Source organism: Cololabis saira, chromosome 10 (assembly GCF_033807715.1).
Source record: "Cololabis saira isolate AMF1-May2022 chromosome 10, fColSai1.1, whole genome shotgun sequence".
NCBI classification, from domain to species: Eukaryota; Metazoa; Chordata; class Actinopteri; order Beloniformes; family Belonidae; genus Cololabis; species Cololabis saira.
The window spans coordinates 24568456-24585184 of NC_084596.1; the positions used below are offsets into that span (position 1 = coordinate 24568456).

The 16729-nt window shown below is 40.7% G+C and overlaps 1 protein-coding gene across 4 annotated transcripts in view; it reads right to left on the reverse strand.

The window, feature by feature from the left end:
- Positions 1-16729, reverse strand: part of LOC133452682 (ephrin type-B receptor 1-B) — a 177160-nt gene that overhangs the window by 79509 nt on the left and 80922 nt on the right. For all 4 annotated transcript variants that reach the window (XR_009783275.1, XR_009783273.1, XR_009783274.1 and 1 more), the window contains exon 3: positions 14385-15066. Coding sequence is in view for 1 of the 4 variants with exons in the window: in XM_061732220.1 (XP_061588204.1) it covers positions 14385-15066 (682 nt within the window). In the remaining 3 variants the exon portion in view is untranslated. The remainder of the gene's footprint in view (positions 1-14384; positions 15067-16729) is intronic.

A 16729-nucleotide genomic window follows, 5' to 3' on the forward strand; every position in this document is an offset into this window, starting at 1 on the left:
CAGAGAATGAGCCAGGGTGGCGTTCCATATACTGCTAATGTACAAGGCAAAAGGAGCCAGAAGCCTTTAGGCACAAGTCAATGCACCAGCATTCTTAAATATATACACACACCTTTATAAAACAGCTTCCACGGCCAGGACATATTGTATTAGGAGTACTTTTTTTCTTTTAATTCTTTGCTCGATCTCAGAGGTCCTAGATTAAATGCCATTTCCACTTTACAACAGATAACTCCAAAATAAATCATACTATCAATTCACACTCAAAAGAAATGCATGTACACAAGCCTGCTCACCCAAATATAGTGTACACACACACGCACACGCACATATACATATATATATATATATATATATATATATATATATATATATATATATATATAAATAAATACAGAGAAATGCTCGCAAGAGGAGATATATAACATGTTGGCACACCCAAACACTAAAGTACCTGCACGGTCCAGCGCATCTGCTCTTTGTATTTCAATCACTGAATCGATAGCTCTAAATTGATTGTAGCTGAGCAGGGGCCAAAGATGTTCTCCCTGGCTCAGTGCCCTAGCCCTCTATTGATTAGATCTGAGAGAGCCAATTGCTTTCACACTGGATTAAGGTGTTCTGGGGCAGCGAGCACAGAGAAAGAAAAAAAAAACGGGCTTGGAAGACGCACTAACAAACCACTGACTGAGGTTAGGTCAACAAAACTATTAATTAGTAGGGCAAGGCTTGAAATGAGTACATCAGACCACCACACCCCAAAAACACATCTTCATTCAGTTACAAGGTTTTGCATATAAAGAAAAACATTTTTAGTTCTCACCTGTTCTTAACATTCCATTAAAGCACAACATGCACATTTAGCTGGGCATACACTGTGCGATATCTTAAATCGTTTGATTCAGCCCCATCTCACACTGCACGACTAGATCGCTGAGTTCAAAAGTTCGCAGCCCACGATTTATGGTCTCACACTGTACGTCCCGGTGCTCTGATGCGACCCGTCTGCTCACACTATACGTTCATAATCCTCACGTTGGATTTCTGTGTACTGGAACTGCAACGTCAAAAAGAAGTGGAAGAGGAGGAACCCCGAAGTGGGAGACACCAAAGATGCTCAGTAAAAACAAACGCGCTGCCTTAAACCTGAATTATGGATCAGCTTTAAATCGACGGCGTACCCTACGCCGTAGGCTCTGCGTTGGTGTAACGCGGAACCATAAATCAGCCTTTAGCAATTTGTGCCATTCTGTGTGGCGATAAATGAAGATTAGACAACGTCGTGATTGGACAAGGAATTGGCTGGGCAGACGTGGGAAATGCAGTCTTTTTTTCTGCTTTTAAAACATGATTTGTAATGTGAATTTGCAACACTTTAAACTACAAATAATAGTTTTTGACGTGACATCAGAGATTGCGCATGCTCTCTGCGAAAGGATGAGTCCAATCGGGTCGTAGCTGCTTCAACTGTGCGATACCTTCACGAGGAGCGAACAGGATTTCAAACACGTTTGATTTTCTTGCGAGCACACGGTTCGGGATCTGGAGCTCGTCGTGAGGTGTTAATCTCTCGTCGTTACCCCACGTATACTGCACGAGGCACGACCAACGATTGGGTCTAAATCCGGCCTGATCCAAAAAATAGTCGCACGACTGGAAAATCGGTTCAAAACGAGCCGATAATCGCACAGTGTATGCCCGGCTTTACACTGTTTGATTATTTTAATTCTCAAAAACTAAACTAAAATGGAAAAGCAGTGGTTTGAAAATTAAATACACTCCATGAAGCAATAGCTTTTAAACTCACCTTTAAAAACAATGGCTTGAAATAATTGCTTACAATGTTACCAGTCTCTTACTTTGCTGGGAAGGAAATGCACCCCCCCTGGACACACTCTTTATAGGACTTCTTCATTTTATTTGAGGTTTACTGTTTATCAAAAGCTCTCTAGGTCCTGCCACAGCATTTCCACAGCTGAGATCTGGATTTTGATTGGGCTATTGCAATGCCTTGATTATTTCCTTTATTTTTAGGTATTTTGTTGTAGATTTGATGGTTTACCTGGAATCACTGTCCTGTTAACATTGCTTAGTTTGAACTTTAACTATCACAAAAATGAATGTGAAGTACTTCTACTACTCTATGTACAAGGTGCCCAGGTCCTCTGAGCTTGTATTTAACTAAATGAAAGGCCTGGTGGTGTCTAGATCTTTTTATTTTCCTCTCGACATGTAAAACCTTAAAACTGAAACAGCTTTCTTATTCACACGACGCCATGCAAACTATTAGCACACACCAAGGGCCTTATGTACTAAGAGTGCGGCGCACAAAAAACGTGCGTACGCCACTTTTAACGCTCACGGTCGGATGTACAAAGAATGACATGAACGTAGAAAGCTGCGGTCCGTCACTCACACATTAAGGCTGTTGTACGCACTTTTCTGAGGTTTTGTCCGTTGGCGACACTCACTGGTGATGCAGTGAAGTGCAGAATATGAGGAAACTTAACGTCAACAATAAGTTCACGACCACGTGAAGGACACGACAGTCCCGACATCACCAGATAAGTTACACAAGAGTGGAGCTGCAACAATCTCACAATCCACCACATGATCTGAACAAACAACTAGAGGCAGGAGCTCAACGATGGAACCTGCAAATCCTGATGGAGCTTTGGCTCCGTTAGAGGAACCTGCTGACGCAGGATCAGGAGCGAGTCTTCAGGCACCAAACTGATCTGCTGGTCCAGGACTAAGACTGAATCATCAGCTGGTTTAGGTACCAAGAGGATCTTCTGGATCGCTGCCCTGAACTGGACCAGCTGCTCCGGTTCAGACCAACATGATGCTTCAGCTGGAGCTGCTGCAGGTCGGACATCTGTCTGTCGTCATGACGACCGTATGGGATGACTACTGGAGATAAAAGCCAGACCCAAAACATCCCATAACTGTGTCTGGACAGAAATACATTAAAATTAATTTTGAAGCATAAACCGGTGTTGTGCCAAAAAGTGATTGCCTGCCAGAATCTGATTTCTTCTGATTTGTGGCCGCGAGAGCGCGCACAGCAGCCCGTTGAGCGAGAGCGCTAAACCGTCAGATTTCAGATTATGAAGCTCAAGAATGAGATCAAGTCATATTTAGGTAGAAACAACCTTTCATTAACTGTATTTGGCCTTCAATCAATTATTGGCAGGTAAAAAGACCCATTTTCAGGGGAGAAATCAGATTCTGGCAGGCAATCACTTTTTGGCACGACACCTGTCTCTCCTCCTGCGGATGAAACACTCCGAGTTAGAGCAATTTTGCTCTTTATTTCTCACGTTTGCACTTCGATAATCCCGCCGGCACAAATTGTCTTTATTTCTGCAGCAGAGGAATCAGATCGATGCTTCATGTTTTAAATATAAATGTATATTGTTCACATTGTTATACTTATGAGAGTGGTGATCGCGGACATCCATGTGTAAGACTCAATAAACGTGTACATTGGTCTTAATCCGTTAGTATATAATATGCATGACAATAAAGCAGAACGAGGAGCCGTTTTTCATCCACCAAAAATTCTGGTGTCGGTTCTTAAAATACAAACAAGAAAAGCAGAGTGTAATGATGCACTAACGCTGCCCATAAACATTAACAAACCCGTACGATCATAATAAAACCAAAACTCTTCACGGAACGCAACGCAAAGCAAAGAACACCATAATGTAGGTGTCAAACTGAATCCCAGAAGGGCCGGTGTCCTGCATGTTTTAGATGTTTCCCTGCTTTAACACACCTGATTCTAATTAATCATCGTCACCAACTTGTCATCAAAGTCTGGATAGTTCTGTTGATGACACAGTCACTTGTATCATGGTGCAATGAAGCAGGGAAACATCTAAAACATGCAGGGACACCGGCCCTCGAGGACTGGAGTCCGACACCCAGCTCAGAGCCGATGTTTTTTTTTTAAATTTGTTTTACTTTTTGCACATTTCTTGTTAGGATGAGCAGTTTTTAATGGACAATTATCTTCATTATCATATTCAAACATATTTGAGGGAGGAGACAAGGCGGAGTGTTGTGCTCCCGCATGTGCGCTCAAATCCACGCTGATTGGGATGTACAGAGAAACCTGCGTGGATTTGGGCGCACGCACAGTTTTGTACATATGAATTGTTGCGTTCTTGTTAATTCCACGCACGGATTCAAGTTGAAATCCACGCACTCTTAGTACATGAGGCCCCAAGTCTTTAGAAAAATAACGAAAAAAACAAACTCCCAGACATGGCAGCCACTTATAAGTAATAGCACAGACACATATTTAAATGCAGTCCTTCAGATCAGGGGGCACTAACAATGATCAAAGGTGTAATCTAATTCAACCCTTAAGCTAAGAAGCCCAGGGCAAAGCATTAAACTTCAAAGCTTCATTCTCAGTTTGTTACACATTCCAGCTCTAAAGTCTTACCCACTGTCATCTAGAAGAATCAGATCGAACTTTACCATCACACTAGCGTCACGCAGTCTCTTCTGACCTGGGTCCAATGATGAACTTGTAAGATATGTCTTAACCTTTTCCCTTTTTTATAACTTTTCTCTTGTCTCTAATTTTTCAAGTCCACATTCATCTTGCTTTTTGTCACATTTGTATTCTGCTTGGAGTAGATCCTTTCAGCATGCCATCACTCTTCCTGTCCATGCAAGCATTTGCTGTTTTAGTCAGATTCTAAGTGGAAGAAAGGGAAGGGAGGGACAGAGTCAAAGGAGGGCTCGACCCTCAGCCAAAGATAAGGCCTTTTGTGTGGCTGGGACCCCGACTTAAAGCATTTCCACAATGAAGGGGCTTCAAATCCAGATTAAGCAGCTACAGAAATAAGGAACTGTGTATTCTGAAAAGGGGGCCAGCAAAGCCAATACGGACATGGGTCAGAAGAACTAGGAAAAAGGCTCTTGAATTTAAAGCAAATCCTGGGTCTGAGTGCTCATGTAGGCAGTTCTTGTGAAACGGCAACACTATTCACTTGGCATTAGGAGTGTCAAAGCCTCACATTGACTCTGCAAGTCAGCCAAGTGGAGAATGTATTTAGTAAAGACCACAGTTGACATAATGTGTCTGATCTCCAATCACAACATAAGAGAATGGGTCAGTGGAAGATAGGAATATGTGTGAGTCTGACTTACTGAGAGTGAAAATAATAAATAAATAAAACACACCTATAACATCAAAGCACTTCATTATAGGTCAACGATTGTGGAAAACTATGTTAAGGTCAGTTTACAAAGAAGAAAGAGAAAATAATTGGGATGAAAGAATAAGAAAGAGACAGTCATGCTGAAACCGATATAGTGTACAAGCATGTGTCCTGTTGTCCCTATCGCTCTGTTTGGCTCATTCCCCAAAGGGTCTTATTATGCTTCATACTGGCTCCTTCACAAAAACACTGTCTTTCTATCGCAGCCTGTCCAGTTCCCCAGGAGAACATTACAGACAGAGAAAATCTATTTGTTTGTCAGCTATAGCTAGACTAATCAGAAATCATTCTCTCTGAGAAACATACCACTGTGCAAACTGGACAAGTACTATATTCACACTGGCCTGGTACTAAGATTGGAGCTCTTGTCTTTCAGAAACTGTATTTATTTCCAAGCACCGCATATGGACATCATAAAAGTGTTAGAGGGTTAAGCTGTAAATGTATCCACCACCATTCTCCCACGACATAAACAGACCTCTTGTGCCTAATATTATGTATATTCTCCTAAAACCATCCAAGCAGCTTTAATCCAGCAGGATTAGGACACAGCAGGACACAGCACTTCTGGAGGTATCATATGATGCCTGGCTGCAGATGTTTTAGGCCATCGGGTTGCAGAGCGGTGCCTGAGTGTTCTACAGATACTTGATTGGAATGGGATCTGGGAAGGACTGGAGACCTGTCCAAGGTGGGCCTCTGCTGTTTGCCAAAAGAGAGCTGGGATAAGGTCCAGCAGATCCCTGTAGCGTCCTTCTTAACAATTCATTTACTGTTTTTCTTTTTTTTTGTACCAAATGGTTTTGGGAGAGGGTGAGCTGTCTCTCTTCCACTGAGAGTGCATATTTGAGATAAAACAGGATTTCTTTTTCGATATTTGGTTTTTCGCAAATCTAAGGGTAGTGGAAACACATCTACACACACACACGCACACGCACACACGCACGCACGCACACACACGCACACGCACACGCACACACACACACACACACACACACACACACACACACACACACACACACACACACACACACACACACACACACACACACACACACACACACACACACACAGGGTTCATTAACATGAGGTGAGTCAACATAGTCATTATCAATCATCTGTAAGAGACCTCTTTTTTCAGACAAAAAAGAGCCATTTCTTCTTGTTTCTGCAGAACTACGTCTCTTGACCCTGAAAAGTACAGACTCCTTTAATGGTCAACACTAACATGCAATTACACACATGCAATGACATAGTCCAGTGCAGATTGTACGAGATGTGTAATTGCTGGTTAATTGCATATTGTCAGGGGATTGAGGCCGTGTTTGTTACGACCCAACTAGTTATAGAGAGTTGGACTGAGTTAGGATAATTCATGGTGTCATAACACAAATTACACAGACTTAATTTGCGATGTGTCTTTAATCAAGGACACTTAGGGAGCATTTACAGTTGAAATGTAATGCTGTTTGCTTCAAGTGCGGAAGGATTATGGCATACATGATTATGGTTATGAAATTGGACATGCAAAGTTCAGCAAGAGGTAATAGAAACTGATTGTGGGTGTATGGACTCATCTACGAAGCATGCAGGCTTCTCCACGAAAGAGAACAAAGATCTTGCAAACTTTGACCTTTGAAGTTTAAACTTGCAATCAATTTCAGCCTCTGGATCAGGCTGCTACAAAAATGGAGAATGCGCTTTTGGGCAAAACACAACAAGCAAAAAATAATAGCAAATAAAAAAAAAGCAAATATAATGCTCCCTAAGTCAACATAAAGGCTTATGATGAAAATGTATCATACTTTATATAAACACTACTTGTCAGTTGAGTTGTCAAATTGAAGTATCAGAAGGTCCATTAACTGAATCTACAAAAAAATAAGAAAGAAAAAAAGAAATTCAAATGATCTTATACTAAACAGTTCTGCTTTGTGGGAATGTGTTTTGAGTTATTGCGGAAATAAAAGCCCTCTGCTGTCAAACCGAACGGACAAGGCTGTTCCACTTGTGGGCCAGTGCATATTGATGGGCACTGATGAGAGAGGAAGAATCAACAAATGATGAGAGAGGGAGAGATGAGGGATGTTTGCACTTTCCCAACCAGAGGCTACTCTGTGGAGAAGCTCACCATGTCGCCTCATTACCGCCGGTTGGACCAGATTTTAGAGGGAAGAGAGAGAAAGGAGAAGAAAGAAACAGCGTATTGTAAAAGTGGGAAAAAAAAGCAACAGGAGAGTAAGAAAAATGTTTCTATGCAGTCAAAACTGATAATTCTCTTAAATTGTAAATTTGGAAAGCTTGTAAATGTAGAACCAAAGTAAATACAGCTATGTTTTTCTTTGATCCATTAATGATTAAGTCTGTCAAAAAAAGGCTGGATGAAAAAAGAAATAAAAAAAAAATGTAAATAGTCAAATGAGAGATTTGATGAATAGGGGTCCAGCATGGGGTGGGAGAGTGAAGTGAAATGCTTTTGTATTTTGTAAGGGAGGGTGACATAGGCAAATTAAGCTGAGCCCCAGCCATCTGGTAAATGTTTGGGCTCCTTTGTCTCCCTCTGACCTTGTGTTTCTGACTGGCCTCAAAACCAAATGTCCATCACTGCGTGAGAACGGGAGATGAGAGGAAAAGCGAAAGAGCGGAGTAGAAGGACCGAGTTTGAAGGAGGGAAAGACTCAGCAAGAGATTACAAAAAAAAATGCTCAGGCAAAACACAGTCACCAAATACACAGCCTGAAAGGGACAGAAGGTTGGAGAAGTAGCCAAAAGAAAGAAGAAAAAGAAAGAAAAACGGCAGCTGAAGAGAAATACAAAGAGACTAAAAATAATAGGAAAAGGAATATGTGCACCCCCTCAGAGGATAAGAACAGCTCCGTTTGTGGCAAAAATCTCCCATTATGTGTGAAGAAAATCCCTAGATTCCTTTTAAATCATGAGACTGTCACTGCAGAGAGAGCAGTGCATCCGTGTTTTGGGTCATTAGTAACAGTCAGTTTGGACCTTAAATTCAAAGAGTCTTTGTTTGGGTCACGCTCGATCACCAGTGCTCTCTGCCACCCACCTATTAAACCTATTGAGAGCCATGGAAACAAGAAGTCTTTCAGTCCCCTTTTTTTTTCTGTCTTTCTTCCACCACGCCATTTTGTCCTCAACAGACTGGTTCTCACTACCATAAGTCTAATAGGGATAGGAAGAGTCAGATGCTTATTTAATTGGGCTTCAAGGTCACTTAAGGGATGCTTGTGCGTGTGTTGTGCTGTCCACACACAGATGCATCCCTGCAAATGAAGTAAACACTGCGAAAAAGAAGCAGACAAGGCCAAATAGACTGGAATTGGTACTAATAGGTTAGGAGGCCTTTGTGGGTCCTCTCTGCCAGATCTTCTCAGATGAGACGTACAAAGAATAAAGAAAATCTGCCCTGGAGCAGAAAACTGTGAAACTTCCAAAGCAGAACTTTTATATCTTGAATAAAGAAAATCTCTGGTGTAATGTTATGCTTCCATGTGCTCTAAGGACGTGAAAAAAAAAACATTGTTCTATTTCGTTACATTCTTTATTCCCCGTCATATAGAAAAAATAAGCCAATGGTGCTCATGACAATGAACCCTACAGGGGGAAATATTAAGATTTATAAGGTTTTAGGCTTGGGTTAATAATGTGAGAAACGTGCCTGGGTCACTGCATTTAACAATATAAAAATGCATCCATGGAGGACGTAATATGTTTTTCTGGGTGCATGTGTGTGCGCGTGTGTGTGTGCTCATGCCCCATGATGGCAGCTATTAGACAGGAGTAAGGCAGCCATGATGAATCGGCACTTAGCCCAGGGAAGTACACTTGCTCAATGGGCTGTGAATCTCCCACTGTGACTGCCAGCCTGCAGAATGTTAAATAAAGTTATTTGAATATTTGTAATATTAATGTGCCAGCATGTCAAAATCCCATTGGAGTTGAACGGGCAGAGAAAATATGGATAGATTCATATTGCTGTGCGGGTCTGTAATGCTCGGGTGAGGAATTATGTAAATAGCAAACTATATAGATACAGCATCATGGAAATTGCATTGGATAGGAGGATGGCTGGATGGCTGGATGTCTGGACGGATAGATGGATGTATGGATGGATAGATAGATGGGTAAAACCCAAAATCCAAAAGAATAGAACACTGAAATGTAAATAAAAAAGATTGCACTGATTTGCAGATCATATAAAGCTATATGTCATCCAGAAATAAACATAGAAAATAAGTCAATGTTTAAAGTGAGGAAATGTACCATATTAAGGAAAAAAGAAGGTAAAAGTCCATATATATACATATATATATATATACAAATACATACAGGAGCCTGGCGTTGACGCGCATTCCTTGAGTCGAGCCATCGTATTTTTAGGGAAGGGGGATGGGGGGGATGGTGCGCAAACTGCGCATGTGCAGTATCAGCAGGAGCTACATGTGAAGTGTGTTATGCGGTGAAAGAAAGCAGCAGGTTAAAACATGGCAAGTAAGAAATCAAAGGTTTGGAAACATTTCGAAGTTGTGAAGGATGACCCTAAAAAAGTACAGTGTTTGATGTGTAACCAAGAATTTGGATACTTAAAAAACGAGCCGTCGACGCGCCGCATTAAACTCCCCGACTTGAGTCGACCAGCTAAATCCTGCATCGGGGACAGCCCTAATATATATATAGGAGAACAATGCTGTCTAATTTTTTTCTGATATAGGATTCAAGTTGTTCAACAGTACTGGGTTTTCATTTCATGACATGTCACGTAGACTTCTGACAGCCCAGTCCAGCATCAAGTTTGTTCTATATGAAGCCATTCTTTTGCAATGAATACAGTGTAAAATTTAGCATTAACTTGCTAGAAACAAAACACCTCGCTGGAATGAAATTATCTGTATGGGAGCATAAGCTTTTCCAAAGCCAGAATGTTCATTTCAGCGTTCATGTTTCCTTTCCAGATGCACAGGCTGCCCATTCCACAAGCACTTAGGCACCTCCATACTAGAAGATAGCCACTTTTCCCTTTTTACTACAGAGGACGCAGCATCCATGAGTCCCAAAAATAATTACATATTTTGATTTGTCTGACCACAGGACAGATTTCTACTTTGCCTCAGTCCATTTTAAATTAGTTTTCGCCCAGAGAAGATAGCAACATTTATATTTGCATATGATTTCTTTATATGAAAGAGCTTTAACCTACATTGGACATTACAGTGAATTATGTTCTTAGACGGTGACTACTAGAATGGTTCTTTAGTCTTTGCTGTGGTATTTATTAATTTTTTTTTTTAAAGGAATGTCATCTGAGCCTCTAAGATGACAGGCAGTTATTATTTTTGCTAAGGTCCGTTGTGCACAGACTTTTTTCCAATCACAGAATGTTGTGATGGTGTACTGTACTGTAAAATATGTTTTCAAAGTGTTCACAATTTTACACTGAGAAACAAACTGTTTCACAACTTGTTTTTTGGAACCTAGTGAACTCCTTCCCATCCTTATTTCTGTGACATGCTGCTGTTCTCTATTTCTCTTTTGAAGCCCACTCATGTCACTGACCTGTTGCCAATTAACCCAATTACGGTAGTTGGAAAATGTTTGTCCTGATGTTTATTTTTAGTGCCAATTTCTTTCCAAGTCTTTTGTTGTCATGGATATTGTGTTGCTGACATCAAATTCAAAATGAGCTAATGTATTTCCACCAAATATTTGATATGTTTTCTATGTTCCACTGCAGAAAGAAATTGGTTTATGAGATTCAGAAATCATTGCAAATCTCATAAACCAATTCCCTATTCCCAGTTTGGAAACGAGCTTGTGATTGTAAAGAATAAGTTTTCAATATCACAGATAACAATAAGGGACATTTTTATTTCTTATTTTTTTGTCCCACGCTTATCAAGTTTAAATTAACTTAAAAACAATCACTTACAGAAACAATACTTTACCCCTTTCAAATTCTTTTTTTTTAACAAGACAGTGTCTGAAAATACACAGGAGAGGAGATTCTCTACAGCTATGTGTTTTGCATGGAAATGGTCCAATTAGGTGTAAACAGAGGAAAATCTTTAAGCTTCAATCATGGGCAACCAACTGGAAATGAAAGAAAAATGTAATAGAGGGCCTCATAAAAGACTCTCATCTTTATAAAGTCAGTCAGGCTTTAATAAACTTCATCAAACCCTGTTCCCCACAGGAAACGGTGTTGACAGCACGATGAGGAAGAGGCAGTCTGAAGTTTGAACTGGTTTTCACCATGTATTATTTTGGAATGCAAAATCTAACGTAATTTGTGCCACATCAGTCACTTTTAAGAGTTTTAACATCAGAATAATTAGCTTAACGGAGAGCTTTAATTACTTGATGCATTAAAATGATCAATAATTACATTAGCAGATGATGTAAGGCAAACGTAACAAGATGATGCAATAAATCATTTGGATGGAGACCACAACAACAGTTACGAGAAGGGTCAATAAAACCAACAAATGAGTGTGTTTCAGGTTGTTCAGTTGAACGGGACACACATAGGACAAGCCTTGCACTGCTAAAGGTGGTGGGGTGCTGCCGCGTGGAGTGTCTCTGCTCGATTTAACAGGGAGGCGATAAAATATTTAGCAGATTGCTTACATAGCCGAGGGCGAGAGAGGGAGAGGTAGAGAGAGTAGGGGATACCCTAATGGCTTGTGTGGGAGCTGGGGAACTAGTAATGAGGATAGCATGCTGACATCATCTTTACAGAGCACAAGATCTCTACATGGCCTCTCTACCCAGCTGACAGAGGGCTCTCCACACACATATACACGCAAACACACACACTATGCTACCTGTCACTAATTAAAACATATATTTGACATGCAATCAAGTCATGAATGCTTATTCCACCTAAGCAGACACACACAGCCCTCTCACTTCCACTAAAGAAAAACTTTCACTGTCACAGCAAATGGACACTGACATTTAAGAAGAGAGAGCGAGAGAGAAAAAAGACAATTATTTACTCCAAAGTGTTGCAGAATGTATTGTGCATAAATATGCATGTGCTTGAAAAAGACTTATACAAATTTGCAGTAGCAAAATACGTTAAAATAATTTTTTTTCTAAAAAAAAAAGAGTAGTTAGAATTAACATGCTGATTTCATGCCACAACAAGCTGAGACTCATTATTCCATCAAGAACTGCTTGGTAAGTTAAATATCTGCTTATGTTGAGTCAGCAATTGATCAAAAATGCTCTCAATAGATACCGTTAACATATTAATCAGTAAGTAGGTGGGTTTCTAGCCGGAACCCCACTGTTCTGTACTGAGGAATATAACATAAAAATGGGTTTTATATCAAACAACGTAACACATTACCCAGGTAGTTTATCACTGCTCAAAACAGAAGCTATTTCTTTTCATTTCCCACTGAGCTATTAGGAACTGCAGCGCCGTTCCCTTTTTCTAAGTAGTACCTTTCCATCATGTTGTTCTCAATGAGGGAAATTATTTCAGCTTGAAGCTACATGTTCTCATATTCTTCTTATTCCTGTTCCTGTTACTCCATCTCTAATGGGGAATTACTTCAGACCCAAAGCTGAAGCCATGTTATTGCACCCACCTCCGATTTATTGGTTGCCCATAGTACTCAGCTTCCACAAGCACTTTTAGGTTCGACTCTCCTGTTTAAATAATGGATTAAAAGTCAATGAAAAAAGACTGCATGGAAAATAAAAGGTTATAGCAGGAGCCTCTGAGTTGAGATGAGAAGGGAACAGATTCCATACAAATCTCCAGAGATTGAGATGGTTGTTGAGCAAAAGTGATAGATCTTTATATTTTTAGCTGTATTGCACTAACAATTCTGGTCACTGCGCCAATAGTCCACCAAATTTGTTATGTAAATGACCATGAGGCGGATGAGCTGCTGTTTCACCTTGGTGAAGAGGTACAGAGGCGAATCAAAAGGGAAACGAGCTCTGAATGCCATTACGTAACTATTTGCCAGTGCTACTAGCTAAGAGGGTCCTCTATTTAACCTTTCTTCATAGTATGCAGTTTATTGAAAAGTTTGCCAAAATATATGACGTTTTTTGCCCTTATCTCAGTAGACCAAGCTGAAAGTGGTTTCATCCCAAATGTCCATTTGATCAAGCCGATTGATTAACCGATTATAGTTATTAATCTTAACCATGAAGCATGTAAAGTATCATAAGTAAAGTGGTTACACTATATCTACATATGTTATGTGTTCGGTTAACAAGTCACACAAAATTGATATTCTAAATATTTGGCTGTTACCACAAGGATGTTGATGTTTTAACTAGAGATGGGAACAATTTGCTTAACTTACACTAATCAACTTTTGCCGTGCCACATTCATTTGAATGTCATTCAATATTGGTTAAAGACTACAGGTGTTCGTTTCTGTGTGTATACGAGTGTGAGGTTGTGTTGCAAAGCATTTAAAGCTAAGCGGGAAGGATACAGTAGATGCAGTCACACACATTGTGCTTTGTAGATATGTGGCAGACTTATATCTGTTTATTGATCAGAGGAGATGGTGTCAATCAATCTTATCTTGGCTCCACACATTCTCCAACTAACCTCCTGAGGTAAGCCAACCAACGGAGCACCATACTGAGAGCCCCCAGCTACTCTTATTATCGCCAGACACCTTGAGCAAATTTTCTGTTCATATGTGTGTGCCTGTGAGTGTGTCAAAATAACGAGGTAGAGAGCCGAAAGGTGCATTAGAGGACGCAAAGAAAAAGAAAAAAAGTGACAGCTTAAGCAAAAAAACAAAAAAAAACAAAGTAAATAAATGATAATGTGCCTTCTTAGCACTCTGGAAATATACATGATCAAAACAATTCAATAAATAAAAGAGTACAGCGCTTTAAATTCAGCACAATCCATCGAACATAATCATTTTAGACTCTCTAATGATGTGGAAAGTCTGTGATCCAAGATATACTGAACCCTTGTTTTATGCAAGCCCACAATAAAACAAATTCCTGTCATGTCTTTAAGAGAAATGGATCTGGTTTGTTTTAAATGGTCCATTATTTAGTAACGGAGAGAATAAGGAAAAGAAAATAAGGTCCAAGAAGGCCTGTCTTAGCTAGTACTTGAAGATTAATGTATCTTACCTCGGCAGATGTTGCCATTGTCAGGTTCAAACCCAGCCTTGCAGGTGCAGCTACCAATGGGAACCATCCACTCTCCATCCCCGTTGCAGTAGAGCTTTATAGGGACATCTACTTCCTCTGAGTTGGGGATGCAATTACCTCTGGCGATGACCAGGGAGGTGCTCTCCGCCCCTGTCATGGTCTCTGGAAAGACTGCAAAGTTCTGGACCACACTTGGGCACTTCTTATAAAACACCCTGACTGACAGCAGAGACATGCAGGCCCCATAGTCCTGAAAGGCCAGGTAGAAGCCGTTTTTGGACAGCGGACCAAAGCTGCGCACCTCTGTGTTGACCTTCATCAGGCGTCCACCAAAGTCCACCTGGGAAAAGCTCTCGTCTGCAGCAATGGTATCCACCTTGAGGTAAGGCGCCTCCATCCAGAAGGCTGTGCCTTTGGTGGCAATAACAGCATCAGTTTCATAGTAGTACAGATTAAAAGTCTCCTTGCAAGAGCCGGGGACATTGGGGATGGAGCTGCAGTCGCGCACGGTAAAACGTATCTCCACGTAGATGCGCTGTGCTCCACGACGATCAATGAAGGTGGTAAGGAGCCAGTTGTTTTGACTGGGTTCGAAGACATTACACACCTGGTAGGTCCTGATGGTGTTGAGGTTTTCGTCATAGCCACTCACCTCCTCCCACTAAACAAACAGAAACAGAGAAGAAAGTTAAGTGGTGTCTGGATAATGTTAAATGTGGAATGAGGTTGTGATGTTTACTGTAAATTTGTGACATTTTAATAGACAATGTCAACATTGGCTGAACCAGATAGAAGTAATATACATATCACTATCTCCCCTAAGACTAACAACATTACCAAAAACATCACAAAAACACATCAGACCAGTAGGATACAGACCCCATTCATTCTTTAGAAACACACACATTTCCTGACTTTTTAGAATAATAAACAATTGACTAAGCATAGCAACAGCAAAACACTACTTTACTGTCTTGTTCTCTAAATACGCTCACAGCTGTAACATAAGTACTCTCACCATACAAGCACAAACCAAGTAATTACTGCGGATGCGATGCTATTTGGCATCTACACCAAGTGTTGCTGGGCACTGAATTGATGCAGTAGGAAATATGAAGTGTAACAAATTCTAGATTATACACTACTGCACTGCAATTAGACTGACACTGACTACACGGCAGCCAGAAGCCAATCTAATGCGGGCCTCTCTTTCTTTTTTCTTTTTTTTTTTTTTTCACGTGTGACCCAGAAAGTATGTTGGATGAGCGCTGGTAGGTCCTCAGGGAATTAACTCAGTGCACCAAATTATGATGAAAAAGCGTCATTAACATTTGGATGGAATCACTGAGAATTGGGAGGAGAAATTGTGCAAGTGTTCAGATGAAAAGCCTCCCTATAACTGCTGGTCTTCAAGATTGCTGATCGTGCTAAGATTGTTTAATTCTATTTATTTATGTTATAGATATCAGATCACTTCTATTCTTAACAGTCCTATTACAGCAACATTTTGGTTTAGACAGTTACTTCTGCAAATCCTTCAACACCGATGACCCAAACAGCTGTAGGCAAGAAGTTAATGAAGTTTATAGCGGTTGGATTTGGCCCCCAGTCAGTTTATGTTTCTTATGAGCATATATCTCCTGATGCATCCTCCTTTTTCTGACCTTTAAAGCCCCACCTGCTCAATAACATTTAATGGAGAGGAGATGCTTTCAGGTCTCCACACATCACCCCCAGAACCATTTAAAGCATGGTATAGATTCAGAGGTCTTGTTAGATGAATCCATAAAATGGTGCGAGACAAGAGGTACAGGAGAAATATGAGTCATAAAATTTCAATGCAGATAATAAAATGATTTGGTGCAGAAGACACATGGTGAAAAAAGCCAGATTTGGGTCTAGTAAGCACACATACAAGGTGAAATGCGAAGACGCATGATGAACAGTAAAACAGCTGACATGACAAATGAGTTTACAGAAATCTGAGGTGCAAATTAAAGCTTTTGTTTGTCCCTTCTGCTGCTCCCTCTTTGCCCACTTCACTCGACTCTTCTCCCATTGTCGTCTCCTTTTCTCCTGCTCTCTTCCCCCATCTCTGCTCTGTAATGACCATTCATCAGCATTATAGAAACCTGTCCCTTTCAGCACTGCCTGTTCATTAATACAGCTAGCCCTAGGCGCCTCCGCACCCACCTGCTCCAGTCTAGGAGGGGGTCTTCAATGCCTCTCGTCTAGCCAAATGACCACCATCTTTCATGCCAGAGAGGGGCCCAAGGCATCCCCAATAATGCCCATTATCAGTATCTGCCCAGAAATGGCTCATA